The sequence below is a fragment of the Dermacentor variabilis genome, chromosome 8, assembly GCF_050947875.1.
Source record: "Dermacentor variabilis isolate Ectoservices chromosome 8, ASM5094787v1, whole genome shotgun sequence".
NCBI classification, from domain to species: domain Eukaryota; kingdom Metazoa; phylum Arthropoda; class Arachnida; order Ixodida; family Ixodidae; genus Dermacentor; species Dermacentor variabilis.
This window is the reverse complement of record NC_134575.1, coordinates 27871994-27888349: the sequence shown is the minus strand read 5'-3', so window position 1 is coordinate 27888349 and position 16356 is coordinate 27871994. Positions and strand designations below refer to the sequence as shown.

The 16356-nt window shown below is 45.3% G+C and overlaps 1 protein-coding gene across 1 annotated transcript in view; it reads right to left on the bottom strand.

The window, feature by feature from the left end:
• The window catches only part of LOC142590977 (uncharacterized), a 25872-nt gene extending 11065 nt beyond the window's left edge, over nt 1-14807 (bottom strand). The window contains exons 1-3 of the mRNA XM_075703347.1: nt 14655-14807; nt 6722-6841; nt 1581-1648 (exon numbers count right to left, since the gene is read on the bottom strand). Coding sequence (XP_075559462.1) covers nt 1581-1648; nt 6722-6839 — 186 coding nt within the window. The 5' untranslated portion in view covers nt 6840-6841; nt 14655-14807. The remainder of the gene's footprint in view (nt 1-1580; nt 1649-6721; nt 6842-14654) is intronic.
• Nucleotides 14808-16356: the final 1549 nt, after the last annotated feature.

The following is a 16356-nucleotide window of genomic DNA, read 5'->3' as shown; positions in this document are numbered from 1 at the left end:
CACCGACCACACCAGCTAGGAGGACTTCAATTATAGCCGCTTTGCTGCTTAACCTGCAGAGTTTCGCAATATTGCTGCGTCAACGGTGTCCCAATATTAGAGAGTCATCTAATTTTTTTCTTCATTAAAACCTTCAACTTGAGTCGGTAAATCCATCTTGTTTTTACAAGCTTGCTATAGTTTCAGTCAAACATTCAGACCGCCCTTTCCTTAGGCATTATGGCAATATGCTCCTCTCCGAGTCGTTTTTAACGCACCTCATCAATACGTTAAACTAGCAGTATCCCACAGACGCATGGTCTGTGCGCTGGCAGACACGAAACTATAGAGCACAATCCTTCGCCTCCTCATCGGCCCAGGACAGGTACAGTTCTGTCACCTTCACAACTTCGCTACGCGGGAGATCTTTTTTCAGCATTCGCACCTACACTCTCCTATAAGGAAAAACACGCATTCGTTTTTTTTTTACTTATACTAGCACAGAGCTAATTGATTTCGTTTATTCACGTGCGCACGTAATCACAGACACACTCGCTCGCATACACACGCGCATGCACACAGTAACAATTTTTTGCTCCCTCAAGGGCACTAGTACGTCTCATGGTTAACCCCCCTTGCTTAAGGGGTTAGAGTGAGGCGCTGTTGGAGACAGATTAGGTTTCTTTTTTGGCGACTTTTTCTTTTGGCAAGTAATTGTGATGACAGCTGCGACGGACGACGCGAGAACTGTATGATTTAAGCTATAGTAACCATCACTGTAAAACTCTCGTGAAATTCATTTCGGCGTGCACCGCAGGTCAGAATTAATGCAGGTTTAAGCTGTGGCTCCTTCCATCGTAGAAGTAATTTGAGCGGGATGTACCGTAAAGGCTTCTTTCTTTTTCTTTCTTCAAGCTTTGGGGGTGAGTGTATTTAAATTAAAATTCTGGAGTATTACGCGCGAAAATTGTGATCTTAATTTCGGAGGCACTCCGTAATGGGGGACTCCGGATTATTTTGACCACCTATGGAGCTGCTTAACGTCCACCCGTCGAAATGCGGCCGCCGAGGCCGGGATCGAACCCAGGACCTGAAGCTCAGTAAGGCAACGCCATAGCCACTGGACTGTCACGGCGGGTAGGGGTGTCACACCTACACATATACACACACAGATATCCGCAGAAACAAATACACTTTCATTAATTTAATTATGGGGTTTTACGTGCCAAAACCACTTTCTGATTATGAGGCACGCCGTAGTGGAGGTCTCCGGAAATTTCGACCACCGGGGGTTCTTTAACGTGCACCTAAATCTAAGTACGCGGGTGTTTTCGCATTTCGCCCCCATCGAAATGTGGCCGTCGCGGCCGGGATTCGATCCCGCGACCTCGTGCTCAGAAGCCTAACACATAGCCATAGCCATAGCCATACCTAACCATAGCCTCTGAGCAACCACGGCGGCTACAAATACACTCATACACACTCAAACACACACGCAAACACACACGCACGTACACGCACACAGCTTCGTATCGAGATGGGGCAAAAAACCTGCCTACATAGTTCACAAAATATCGAGAATGGCCACGCGCATACCGTACCCTGTTCTTGAAATACCGCACTTCGAGCCCTTCTAATCCGTTGAGGCATGTCTTTAGGCGATTACGAACTGGAAGAAAGAAAGAAAGTTACTGGTCAGGAAACTCGAGAGAACATTCAAAATTTTCGACGGAAATTTATTTGCTTTTTGGATTTTAAACTGAATGCACCACACTTCTGTGTTTGATTGGCAACTTTGGTAGCCAAACGTTGGAGGTGACTATACAAATACTGCCTACCGTGAAAGATCCCACCTAGTCAGCTACACGAGTACAGGGTTACACCATAGGTGACAGCGACACGAGAATTTCATGAAGATGTTACGACGTGATAAAATTGTGCTTTCGTGGGACTTTTGTTTTAAATCTTATTTTTGGGAGCTATAACGTAAAGCCCCCCATTCCAAACTTTTCTATTCCAATTTTGCAATCAGCCCTCCGCGATTGGTCAAAAATTTTTCGGACCACCCCCGCTTCGCCTATCTATCAGCGACGTCATGAAAACCGCGATAGCTCCCCATCTGATATGACGTATACAGACTGATTATGCATGATTTGAAGGAACAAAAGAAATATAGTAATTTCTGATTCGACGCCTTTTCGGCATTAGCCCTCGGCCATTGGTCGAAAGTTTTCGTGCTGCACTCACTTCACCTGCCTGTCGCACGACGTCACAAAACCGCAATAACTCACTGCGTCAAAGTGACGTGTACGCGCCAACGATGCAATATTATGCCGAACGAAACTGAATTTTCTTCTGAATAGCTGCTGCCTACCCCGTTACAAAAGGAATAAACGATGGCTGACACCGATCGCTCAGGCAGTGGCTACTCGTACTTGCCGGAAAGCATGGGTTTATTTGTGTATAAGAAAACTTTTTTCGTGGTTGTGTAAGGTTTTCTAGCACTTTCGGCACATTTACGACCTCGTTCTGCCAACTCTTGTTTGCTGAAGGTCCGTTTTAGCGTCATTCTTAAGCTTCCGTTGCTTGCCACCGCGATTTTTGACCAGATACCGCAAACGAAGTAAGGGAAAGCGACCCAATCGCAGACGCCCGCACCACCCTCTTCATCTGGTTATTGATTTTCAGTGCAGTAGCTCGGCTCTATTGAATCCCTCTCCACTTGACCGTGCTGGTCGCCTCTTGTTAGCCAATTAGAAGGGGCAAGCTGCTCAGTGTAGGCAATGTTACTCGTTTTGAAAGCAAACGAAAGTGACCTCCTATAAACCAGGAGAGCGTTAGATTGGGCTGTTCAGGCAACGCTGCGGGTCACCGCCCGATGCTTGCGTCGGTGGTTACGTAAGTTTAACATTATGAGATTGGAATAAAAACATATTGGAATCGTTTTACGTTAGAGGACCCTTGATGCCAGGATAAATTTACGAAGTTCGTGACTTTCTTCGCACATTGCTTGCACTCAACTCAAATACCAGGCGTATTGCCTCTGCAATACGCCTGGTATGTGTGAATGCGTAACTAAATGTGGAGAACTTACTATGCAGTTTCTTTCACCGATGGTGGAAGGTTTATGTTATTTCTAATAATATATTGGTAGTTCTCACTCGGTTTTGTGCCTTTAATTTGCCTTCATCGTCGATTGTGGTATAGCGGACCTTTCAGAAGGTGATATTTCCCAAACTACCGTAGTTAATAAACAACAAAACAAAAGCAAGGTCCACCATAACAAGCTCGAATATGACCATTGTGGCCTCACCCAATATTACTGTAACCTTTAGTTTAACGCTACACGTGTTAAACTAAGCGTGACTTCCAGAGCACGGTATGTCGCTGCCTTGCTCGGATGCTAATCACATTAGCTTCGACACTCATCGTGGCATGAGTTCTGCCGTAATTTTTTTCTATTGCAAGACGCCCTCTCATAACGCGAGGTAAGGCAAGGAACGGAATGAATTGGGAGACAAGGACATCAATAACAGAGGAAGGTGGGAGGCAAGAACATCAAAAGCGGAGTAAAGTGGGAGTCAATAACATCAATAACGGAGTGAAGTGGGAGGCAGGGACATCAATGCCAGAGTAAAGTGGACATCAAAAGCGGAGTAAACTGGGAGTCAAGGACATCAAAAACGGAGTCAAGTCAAGGCAAGGAACGGAATGAATTGGGAGACAAGGACATCAATAACAGAGGAAGGTGGGAGGCAAGAACATCAAAAGCGGAGTAAAGTGGGAGTCAAGAACATCAAAAACGCAGTGAAGTGCGAGACAAGATCACTAACCGAGTAAAGTGGGATGCATGGACATCAAAAATAGAGTAAAGTGGCAGGCAAGGATATCAGGAACGGAGTGAAGTGCTGGATAAGAATGTCACAAAGTAAAGATTCAGGCAAGGGCATCAAAAACAAAACAAACTGCGAGACAACTAAGTACCTCAAAGTTGGAGTAAAGTGTGAGGCTTGAACTTGCTCTTGCAAAAGGAGCCGCTGTCACACAGTAGAGTGCACAGCGAGGGTCAGAAGTGAGACTCACTCCTAGGTTTCAATTTATTGTTGTATTGTCGATCACCTGTTACCATATGTACCAAAATATGCTGAGAAGTTCTGACGAATCATTTCTGCCCATTCATATAAACAGAGCTTCAAGTACGGTGAAGTGTTAATACTTCCTTGGTTTCGGCATTCGGCGTGTCCAGTATGTGGACATGGCTGTTTTACAGCCTACTAACTTAAAACGTGATCAAATGCATGTCGACCTGGGGTTCTGCTACATAAAAAATCCGCTTTATTTCAGTGCCATGGTACGTTACCTCAAACTGAAAAACTGCCCTTCAGACGTGGCATTGCGAACCTATTTTTTTATTTATAGATACTGCGATCTTCTACAAGGTCTTAGCAGGGTGGGGACATACAAGTACATTCATACAAACATACAGTTAAAGAAATCATGCCGACGCTTGAATTCAACATGGCAAAAGGACAGAATGCATGAAAAAAGAAGCAAATAAACCATGTGCGGTTGAGCCATGAATGCAGGTGCGCCTGAAAACGAGATAAATAATTTAGTGTAACGAGAACGACAGAAAGCTGAGCTAGTTGGTAAGGATTCATTATGCAAAAAAAGAGGTTTAGGAATGGTATCACCACGTGTCAGTCGGGTACATGTGCCGGTCTACGTGAGAGGTAACTGTTAAGGCACTTAATCTCTTCCTTATGTAAAGTAATCGAAGGCTGGCTCCCGCATGCACTTCCACCATGATAGATATGCCATGCCTCTACCATAAGACGCGTATCTTCATTCTTATGCCTGTACGATATAGCGCATTCATCTAACTCTGGCGTGCAGTTACAATCTTGGCAATGTAGCGAAAGATTAGAAGGCGATCTGCCGGCTAACGACCTTTTATGTTCCATTAGCCTCTGATTGATAAAATGTCCCTTTGCCCTACGCCACACACCACACCCATACGACAGTCAGTAAAACTGTTGTTCTTATTGTGCTTTACTGGACAAATATCTGTTCGTTTTTTGCCTTTTACCCGCTCCTTTTTATTCTGTACGGCAACGCATATCTTACCTAGCTTATTGGGAGCAGTGAAAGCAACATTAACATCATATCTACTAGCAACTTTTTAAAGCCTATGCTGCACTGAATGAATATACGGAATAGCCACTACTCTTTTTTTTGCTATTACTACTTTCTGTAATCACGTCCGTCCCTCTCGAAACCGACTTCTTTATGCGCTCAGCCGCAGTGGCACTGCTACACTAGGATAACCTGCTTCTAATAGGCGCCGGACCTGCGCATTAAAACTGGCGCTCATTTTGTGCATGCAGGATCTGGTGAGAGAAGACTTAAGGCATGACATGGCAATTCCGTTTTTACTACTTTGAAATCCTTGGATTGAAAGTTTAGCAACGGCTTTGAAGATCTTGGGGAGTACTGCCAACAAACGTGATTTTGTTCGAATAACAAGGAAATGTCAAGAAACTGAATTACGCGTCGCTGAGGAAATTCCTTGGTAAACTTTAATACTCCTCCATAAAGTTTAAATTGCTCACTTACTGAGGTAGCAGCGGAATCGAATTCTTCCCTATTGCAGAAAATCAGGTAATCATTAACGTAACGAAATATCTTGATAACGCTATCACCTAAGACTTTCTCTAAGCAGCTGTCAACCTTACTCAGGTAAATATTGCTAAGAATAGGGGCAACCCTTGAGCCAATACAAATGCCTGATTTCTGCAGAAAAACGCCATCTCTCCACCCAATCAGCGTCGACTTCAAGCACATTTTAAAGAATTTCTAGAAAAGCTCCCGTGGAAACACCGCATCTGTCAATAAAAGCCGACTCTTGCACTTGTTCTTTAATGCACTCATTTACGAAATTTAGCAACCCGTCATGCGGCAAGGAATATTACAGGCCTTCGATATCCATACTAAAAGCTGTACAATCACCAGGATTTTCCTCTCTCAAATACTGAGCTATCGCCTGAGAATTACGCAAGCAAAAGGGGTCTGGAAAAACTAGTGAAGCTAAGCAGTTCTGTAGGTCACTAGCGACCCAGACCTGCCACGTCCCTTTCTCTGACACTATAGCACGAGAAGGAATTTCTTGCTTATGGGTCTTCGCCGAGAAAAACAGTTCTAAGGGGAGGGATTTTGCTTTCTTGACATTAGATACAACCCTATCAAGATTATGTCTTGACAGGAGGTCAAGCACACGTTGCTTGACTGGCTGAAATCGCTTTTTCTGAAAGCTTGCGCGGCTGGGTTTTGTGTCTTCTTTCTTTTTTTCGCCTCAGTGCTCCCTTCAGTTGATAGTCGGCGTTCGTGTTGTCCACTTCTCTACTTCTGTGTCCTGTCTGCACGCCTCACCTCTTTTTTGCATAATTAGTGGAACGACTTCATCAGAAAGTTTATTCCAATCAACTATTGTTTTTTTAAAATATCGCAGTGCGTCCCTCAGTTGGAGGTTGTCAACTTGAGTTGACAAGTCAATTCCCGTTTTCGTAGAACCCCTGGTTCGCGTGCTTATGACCACGAGTGTACGTCGAGTCCTAGGCATTATTTGAATCAGTCTAAAAGTCAATGACATGCCCTCCTGCGATGGTCTCCAAATAAGGCGGGCCTGTATTGAGAATAAATACGGGCGCGTCTTCTTCGCTGTGTTACATGTGCATATACGTACGCTTGTCACACATGTCTTCCTTTCCAAAATGTCTTTTGAGGATGTCAACTATGGATGCTTGCGCCTGGAGCACCAAGCAGGCCAGTAAGACGACCCCGAGGTTCAGTCGGCATTCCATGTCTGCAAAAGATGATCGTATGGCGCTACTTATTGTTTATTTATTTTGCCTGCAGAAGCATGAAAGTGGGCAAAGGGTTTGGGGACACAAAAAATACAACGTGGGCGAGGATAAATGACAAATATTCCGTAAGCACTATGAAAAAAAAAAAAGCACAAGCGGGTAGTGAACATGGCTAAGAAGAATGAAACAGGAAAGCCATGGCAGGTGTGTGGAATGGAATGGAAAACTTTATTGACTTTTTTAAGGTTTTAGCGGGTCGAGGCCGAAGTCTTCGTTCTTGAAGCTTGGGTCCTCTTCAGCCATGGATGGGCCCCTAGTCCAGGGCTCCACTGAGCCGGGCCGCCTCGCACGCGTGCGCTATTATAGAGCTCTTTGAGCCTCTAGCTCGCGGCTGGTGAGCCAGCTCTCCCATTGCTCCGCACTTGGTGTTTTGTGTTTGTGGAATGCCTGGTTTGTTGTACACTCCCATGTAATGTGGTATAATGTTTGTTTAGCTCCACACCACGGACAGGTTGCGCTATACTGCGTGGGGAACATCCTACTTAGTATGTATAAGTTTGGGAAGGAGCCCGTTTGCAGCCTCCGCCATCCTGCGGCCTCCTCCTTTGTTAATGCATTATGTGGTGGGGGATATTGATATCTTAGCCCCTTATAGAGGTTTAGTAGCTCTGAATAGCTGTTCCCGCAGTTGATCTGTGGCCCCTCTGGGGCGGTTGACGTTCCTGCTCGGCTGGTCATCCTTCGAGCTAGGCTGTCTGCCCCTTCGTTGCCCCTGATCCCTGCGTGGCTTGGTATCCAAGGCACACATCCAACGACAAGCTCATGCAACTTGGAATCAGCAACACTTTTGAAGAACTAAGGGAATGCCAGCTCAAGGCACAAGTACGAAGACTCAGCAATACAACAACGGGAAGGGCGCTCCTGACAAAGCTGGGTCGGGAAGTAGAAAAACCACAAAGTGGCAGGGCCACAATACCAGACCCACTAAGAAAGAAACTACGCATACAACCTATCCCTCGCAACATGGACCCAAACCTCCATGCGAGTAGGAGACGGGCTAGGGCAGAGTATTACGAAAAGACAATGGGACATCGGAACAATACAGTCTATACCGATGCGTCCCTATACTCACAAGCACAGAAAAACAACGCGGCAGCGGTAGTAGTAAATAATCAAGGAGAATTAATCACAGGACTCACGGCTGAGGTTGCTAACATAACCGAGGCAGAGGAAATGGCTGTCGCACTGGCAGCGGAAGAAGGTTATAGAACAGGAATCTCCCTCAATATTCTAACAGATTCACAAGAGGCGTGTCGGAGGTATATAAGAGGCAGAATTAGTAACACGGCGCTCAAGATCCTCAGCAGAGTTCCAATCGCTGAGGGACAACCCACACATAACATTATCTGGATACCAAGCCACGCAGGTGTGTGGAAAAGTTTAGCTTAACGTACTAGTGAGGGCTTTGCGCAATAGATTTGCGTCAGTAATGAAGACTGTTTTATCTGGCAGGTAGTTGCAGTCTCGTCAAGCTTGTGGGAACTATGAATGGCTATATGTAATAGTATTAGAAAATCGAATGCTGACCTTGAGCCGATGGTGAGCTAGTGATGAAACGCAAGATGCCGTTGCTATCGAGCATGAACAAAGCGCGCGATTATGGAAATAGATTTCATGGAACAGACATAAACGTGATGATATTTTTTTTTACAGTAGGTGAGAAGAAAAATGTCTAAGGTGGATATCACGGCACAACCGCTTCCAGTATAGTATTAATTGTTAACGATAGGCGCTTTGTTAACTTGAGAATTCGTTCCCGTTAATTTCTAGCAGTAGCCCGTTTTATTTTGTTTGAGTTTTGTTTCACGCATCCCAAACGTATATATTCTGCCATTGAGGGAGATAGAAAGAAAAAAAGAAGTATATATTCCCAGCGTAGCTTTTCGTATTATATTGAAATGCTCTATCACGACCTTTGCACACTGATATTACATTATTAGGCGAATTTCCGACATCTCACATTTCTAAATTCGTACTCCTGAGTGCATGAATTCGGGGCGCTAATATATTTGAAGGCTGTTTGCATGACCCCGAATTGATGTAAGCAGCCATGGCAGTATCTAGAGGTGTGACACATGGGCCTAGTCGCAGTGAGCCGCAACGTAGGAACATTTCTGTAAGTTAAAGAAAAGCCAGTGCTCTGTGGCACGTAAATTTTCGTTTAGGGCCTACGTTTCTTAATAAGAATGTGCCGAAAATCGGTAACTTTCAAAATAGAAGTACGAAATTTACAAACACGTTACTGTTGACCACAAACACTTATCGGTGTTCTGCACATGTTAGAGCATCTCAAGCAGACAAATGTGGCATACAAAATAGCAGCATTTCACCAGAGTTTCGCATGTCTTACTAAATATTTAGTGATATATTTCAGAAAAAGTGTAGATTACATCAAGGTCGCCGTTTTATGTGCCAGCAAATGTAGCTCGTATGTTGCACCATGGTTATGTATCGTTTAGGTAATAGAGTTGCAATCTCGAGGTTTCATTTTTTTTACTTTCGCAATTTTTAGCATTTGTAAAAAACATGAAAAGAGAACTGATGGTCTATATAAAAAAAATTTGTTATCACAGTCGGCACATCTCAGCGTTCTTATTGCTTTTTTTTCAGTTGTATTAAACCTAACGGAATTCGGCACAGTGGGTGCCGATCTAAATGATCTTTCCCGTGTGATCATATATAGGATCTCCTGAGGAGGCCCAAGTCAATGTGACGTAATGGGCAACGAACTTGTCGATGAAGCTTCTCGAATGAAGAGGGAGTGCAGAGAGCGATTTATTTAGTTATTTTAGTTACCCACAGCCTGCATGGCATTACCGAGCCCGCTTTCAAAAACGGATGCAATAGAGAAGCTTCGAGTGTGCGGATGATATGCCACTCAATTATCCCTTACCGAACACACCGAGTTTCCAGCACAAACGTCCAGCGCCGATTGCATTCCCGCCCTGGAATTCGTCCTCCATCTGGATTATCTCGAGCCATACTTTGCCCACTGTCGCTTGGCATCACTTTCACAAAACATTTTGCTTTCGCCGTGGGAAAGGAATATGGCAAGGTTAGGTCAGATTACAAAATATTTAGCTTTTCACATCGGAAGGAAAGATGGTTAGTTTAGGTTACAAATTTTTTCTTTCCGCATCGGAAGGGAACGTAGTGCTGTATTAAAACAGCAAGCGGGGCGTATCGGTAGGTTAACACCTCGAAAATAAAAGAAGTGCGAAACGAACAAAGATTCAGAAATCACGAGCGCTGACTCGCAACTGAATGCTTTATTGCACATACAGTAATATACACAAAGGCGCGACGCATGACAGGTTCGAAGGGCGCATCGGGAAATCATGCCACTTACGTATTTTACTTCTCTGTAATGCAGGGTGACAGAAGTTTTTTTATACATATGATACGCGTCGACTACCTCGTGGAATATCGGTATGAGGGCCTTAGTTGAGTTTGAAAATTTCGTTGCCATTGTAATGCCCAGAACAGGGCTTCACGATTTCAAAGTTTACAATGTGCGGACAAATTTTAAACGAGTCAGTTGTAGAGAGGACACGGAGCAAGGACACGAGAAATCACAAAATAATGCACTCACGTTGCGCTTTCTTTCTTTCTTTCTTTCTTTCTTTCTTTCTTTCTTTCTTTCTTTCTTTCTTTCTTTCTTTCTCTCTTTCTTTCTTTCTTTCTTTTTTTTTTTGCTTTTGCGTTTTCCGGTGCCCTCGTCTCCTCCTTCCCGCGCTACAGCTCACTCTTTGCAAGATGAGCAAACAGCAAGCTCGCATCGCCTCTCATTAGCCAGATTTGAGCCTGCGGAATTCCTTATTGTGTGAAATATATCCTTGCAAGCGCTAAAATAGCAAAATAAAGAACTAAAACAAAACATTTATTTGGGAGTAGGGGCTCGTGTTGTACGAATCATTGTCCGACGTCAGTTTCGCGCTGTCTGATTTCGAAGAAGACAGTGCTGCTTGCGACCACTGCGGCAGCCAGAAAGCTATTCGGCACGTTCTTTGCCGCTGTCTTTAGTAATACAGCGACCCGCCGTGGTTGCTCAGTGGCTATGGTGTTGGGCTGCTGAGCACGAGGTCGCGGGATCGAATCCCGGCCACGGCGGCCGCATTTCGATGGGGGCGAAATGCGAAAACACCCGTGTGCTTAGATTTAGGTGCACGTTAAAGAACCCCAGGTGGTCAAAATTTCCGGAGTCCTCCACTACGGCGTGCCTCATAATCAGAAAGTGGTTTTGGCACGTAGAACCCCAAATATTATTATTAGTAGTAGTAATACAGCGCACACAGCTGCAGTCGCTCGAGGCAGCATCGGCCCGGCTCGGCCATTGGCCGATTTCGTATAGCGGACGATAGTGGATTGATGGCCCTGTACGATCATCAGTACAGAAAACGAGAAATCGATAAAGGCGCTCTTGAAGTTGTTACGTTCGAGTGGCCCGCTAGGGACACTGAATTTTCCGGGAGTTCCCCACCCTGTTTGTTTATTCCTCTTTCATTTCCTTTCTTTCTCCCTTTTACTTTTCCTCAAGTACAGCGTAGCAAACCAGAAGATTCTCTTGCGGTTAACGGTCCTGCCTTTCCTCACCTCATTTTCCTCTCTTCTTCTTCTTAAGTTCAAACTTTACCATGAGACCGGCTTCAATTTCCCTATTTTGTTCTACGAATGGGCGCTCTCATTATTTTGTTTTGCTCGAGCTACCCAATGCTTTGATTTTGATTGTTTTTGCTTATTCGTCATTGTGTTCTGTTGGGTGCACTGTTCATTGCCTCCAGTGTGGCCAGTCCTCCTCGCGGGTACGAGCCACGTTCTGAGGTGGCGGCAACAACAACAACAACAACAACAACAACAACAAAATGTGAATCGCTAGAATGCTCTAACTGTAGACTGCGCTCTCAACTATGCCGGAGCTTCATTGCCGGTGTGTCTCAGGCAAGAGGAAAGTGGGCCTAACCCACCCACCCTCCTCCTCTCTCTCTTTCCCATGTGGAAGTGCGAGGGATCTGATCTGGCACTGCGTCAAGCTTCGTTTAAAGCAACCCCCGATTTCTTTATTATAATTTCACAATCCGTAAGAGGAGCGATTCCTGTCTGCAAAGAATCCTAGCCATGCACACTATAGGAAGTAGAGGAACATGCCCCTAAGTAAGACTGTCTGCGACTAGTGTAGGTTTGGGACGAGTGACGATAGCCTTGAAGCTCAGAAAGAACGTTATAAACAATCTGTGTTAATAGCTAGCTGCTGGCTTCGAACCGTACTCGCAGTATGCTGTCCCCTTAAAGAAATAAAAACAAATAGGAATAAGAGATGCAGTTTTATTTGACAGACCTTCCGATAACAAACTGTCACTGCCCCACGGAGCTCGTCTTCACGGTAGCGTATATGACATATATCAATATTCCGCTGCTTTGCATATCTACCAGCTGGAAACATCGTGTGCATTGTCAAACCTTTTCCTGTACATTTTCTCTTGATGCATCCAGCGGAGCCTAAAAAAAAATCATTCATAAAAAAAAACACATGTTCTATTGTTTTCAATAGTCACTTTACGGAGACACGTGTTTGTAGCAGCACCGTTTGCGTCCACATGTAAACTGGAGAATGCCAATTTTATCACCTCCATGCGGACACTCGTCCTGGCTGATCCAGTCTCACATTCTGTATAGCACGTCGCTGGTATCACCGCATCCGGACCGCGTGCACCTGACACCCTTCCCGTACCCTACACCCGGGCCAACCTGGACCACGACGCGTGCGGCAGTGGGAGTCGAACCCGCCTGCCTTCCCCTCTAAAAACTAGAGCTGGGCGTCGCATGGACACCCGCGCTTGGTTGGTCACTCGTCTACAGCAGTGGTGATTTAGGAGACGTTACATCCCGGTCTTGTGCGTTCGGGATCACGTGTATACATCGTCACATTGTGACAAATTTTGGCGAGAGAGAGAGAGAGAGAGAGAGATGGGGGAATAAAGAAAGGGAAGGCTGGGAGGTCAACGGAAAGCATTATACCTCGGGGCCAACTCTGATTTCGCCGTTTGAATGCTCGTGAATGGTAACTACAGGCAGCGAAATCTTCATGTTTTTTTTTAGAACAGTTTCTTAATTTCGGTTAGCCAAGAAAACAAAACAGACTTTTAAATTCACACCTCGATCTGTATCAATTCAATGCATCATTATTTCGCATTATTATTACAACGTCCAAGGTAGACAAATGCGAATTATGCGCCATCGGGCTTCTGGCGGCATGCACTCTTCAGAACGAGGCTGGGCAGGAAGATTAGGTGTGCGTTCGGGAGTATAATCTACAAGGCCTTCGAGTTTCGTTAAATTCGTTTCGAATTCGTTATTTGAGGTTTTTTTGTTTTGTAATATCCGCACGCCCCTGATGAAATCGTATATATAGTTACGTAGAATTCCCCCTGGTGCACAAATACAAGTCGCTTAGGAGAAGCATGAACGTAAGTTTATGTTCTTTCTCCAGGTTGGCATGAAACGCTGCTGCATGGTTCAAATAGAACAGGTTTCGGAAAGAAACTGCAGTAATATTAGATTCCACGATGCCGTGGAACACGCTAATTTTCTATTCAATTTCTTCATTTACGGCCAACCGCCGCCAACAACGACAGTGCGTTACGTCACCCTACTAACTCGTTAAGGCTGACCCACCGAGAAGGACGAGGCCGCTTTGGACGAAGATGGGTCCACCTAGCCAAACGTTGGCCAGCCTTTTTGAGGCACTTAATTCCTGTTTATGTAACTTCTATCTCACAGTGTGCTACCCCATCTGTCGGTCCCCTTCATGACTTTGGATTCCCGTGGAAAGTTTGGAGCAGCTATTTATGAACGACAACCGCGATGCATATTCATTTACCTTTAATTCATGAAAGCCGCGATTTTAAACATACTCTCTGAAAAAAATACCGTGCTTTTCTGTCAGTGTTGCCTTCAGATAAGCTAAGTCGCCTGTTAGAAATTGTTTCCGGGCAGGTACCCGCTTTGTGCCTGGATTAGTCTGATCACGATCTAATGCACCGGAACCAAAAGTAAGCTAACACATTGATACATGTGGTTTGAAAAAAATAAACAGGATAAGCTAAAGATTCTGAAATTATTCGTTTTGTGCGACCGCGGTCTGGCGCATGGTGTACAGATGGGCCGGAATGAACTTGTAGGACCCGAAAAAAAAGAAAAAGAAACGCTGGCGCTTGCTACATGTACCACATCAAAATGAAACAACAGCACCTCTGTTATTTCGTCTTCGTTCTTCGTCCTGCGGTCCTGCAGCTATTCGTACAGGAAAATCATGTATATGCTGTTACGTAACCCTTGTTTTTGTTCCTATTTGATTGGCTTGCTGTACCATATGTGCTCGTTAAATTATTGTACGCGCAACAAAACCCTTCTGTAATTACTCCAAACTCTTGTTTGGGACGTGTTCCACTATTTTACACTTGTGTAATGTGCTTACTATATGTATGCCTTTCCTGATAAAATCTTGCTTGGAATTGGCAATATGTCTGAAAATAAATAAATAAATATACGAACAAGCAGGAATTATGGAACAGGGCACGCACGATAAACAGAGCTACAGCTCTGTTTCTTCTGGAGGGGGGAGAGGGGGAGGGGAGAAGGATCGTATGTTACTCAGCCAACTTTCCTACAACTTCGCACTCTTGTACCGAACTGACTTGGACGTGTCACATACGTGCAGACACCCATATGGAGGAACGTGCGGAGGCGGCTTACTTGAACACGTTGCAACACGCAGCTCGAATCCAGGCGAATGCTCCACCTGGGGAGGCAGCAAGCAGACGCGGGACCGTCTCGTTCCGAATGACAACTGCGGCTATATGCCTGCGGTTTTCCTCACGGCTCCCCGACGAATGAAATGCGCGCCAAACTGCAACTTGAGGAGCGCATTCACGAGCGTCTCGCTGACTTTATAGTGCGAGTCGTTCGCGTGTACTCTACGTGACGGACAGCGGTGCGCCTAAATAAGATATTTGCACCGGTTCTTTCGAGCACTTCTTTCGTGCGGGTCGGCTGCTTAGTTCGGCCTGCACCACCGCGAGAAGAAGAGTCGTTTGCCCACGTTAGAAGATGGAAAAGAAAGAAAAGCAAAGAAAGAAAAGTGCTGCGACTGTCACTTCATTTCCTGGATTTTTTGCTGAAGGCGCCCAACACATCTGCTATTTGTTTGTTATTTATGAGGCCGGGACGGGGGGGGGGGGGGGGGGGAGCGGTATATTCAAGGTAACACACCTCCGAAGCTCTACGTTATGCGATTCGACGGTTATTGGTTATATAGAAAACGAGTTCGGCAAGCCGAACTCAGTCCGGCTGCGTTGTCATTTATTCACTGCGTGTCTCTAAGGAACTCATCTCAAAGGATGGCCTCACTTTCTCGAACAGAAATTTGCGGGAATGTGGGCGTGCTCACGTGCTCACGTGCTCACGTACTTCGCACTATCACCTTCTCTGCTCATCTACCCTCCTTTATGGAGGTTGGCTGCGACGAGTCTTAGGTCGTGTTTTTTCGGACCATGATAAGTACTCCACAATGCTCAAGCACTACGCGTTAATATATCGTCAAATGTACTCCTCTCTTTTGAAAGCTTTGAGGAGTTTCCTTCGTTAGCGCGTTGTGTCACGCAGCGACTTAAAATGCCACTTAACTAAACGCGCTCATTTGACGAAGAAGAGCGCGCACTTCATGGGAATCGACTCGTTCGACGGTGTCGTTGAAAGCGGGGGTTTCACACAATCCGTTCACAACTTTCGTCGGACACACGACAGATTGGGGCCGCATAGATTTCGAAGCCCAATTTCCGTGCGAGGTATTCTTGCGCAAGCGAGGATAAATTTGTTTCCCGAACAAGAAAGAAACACAAAAATAAGATAGGGAAACGTTATACGACGGATCAGACAGCTGTTCGGACGTGCTTTAGTCGTCTTGCGCGCGTCTTCAGCGACGCCTCACAACGCATTCGTTTTCGCCGGCGGTGGGCTCAAGCGCAACATCTGTCGACAAATGTAAAGCCGTAACGAGCTATAACTGCGGCACTTCATGCGATCAGCCTCGTCACGCATTTCGGGAGGCAAAAAAAAAAATATGGAGAGGGAATACGGCATGTTATCGGAACATTCAAGAATAAAAAAAAATTTGCAGATCCGACTCGAACGTTGGAATCAGTGAGCAGTGAAGCTTTAGGGGAAGCGATTAATTAACTGTTACAAAGCTTGTTCATATTTGGCGCCACGTTATGCAGCGTAGTGATTACGTAGTAGCTGCCCGGCAAGACGCAAAGACCACAACCGTGCGGAACACGTTATAGACCGTTATACGGGGATTTTTTTAAATACATCTTTAGACGTGGCGTAGAGGCTAGGTTTTTGTGTCCCGACGTGGGAGCAGCCCGCTACGTTTTAGTGCACATCCCGATAGACC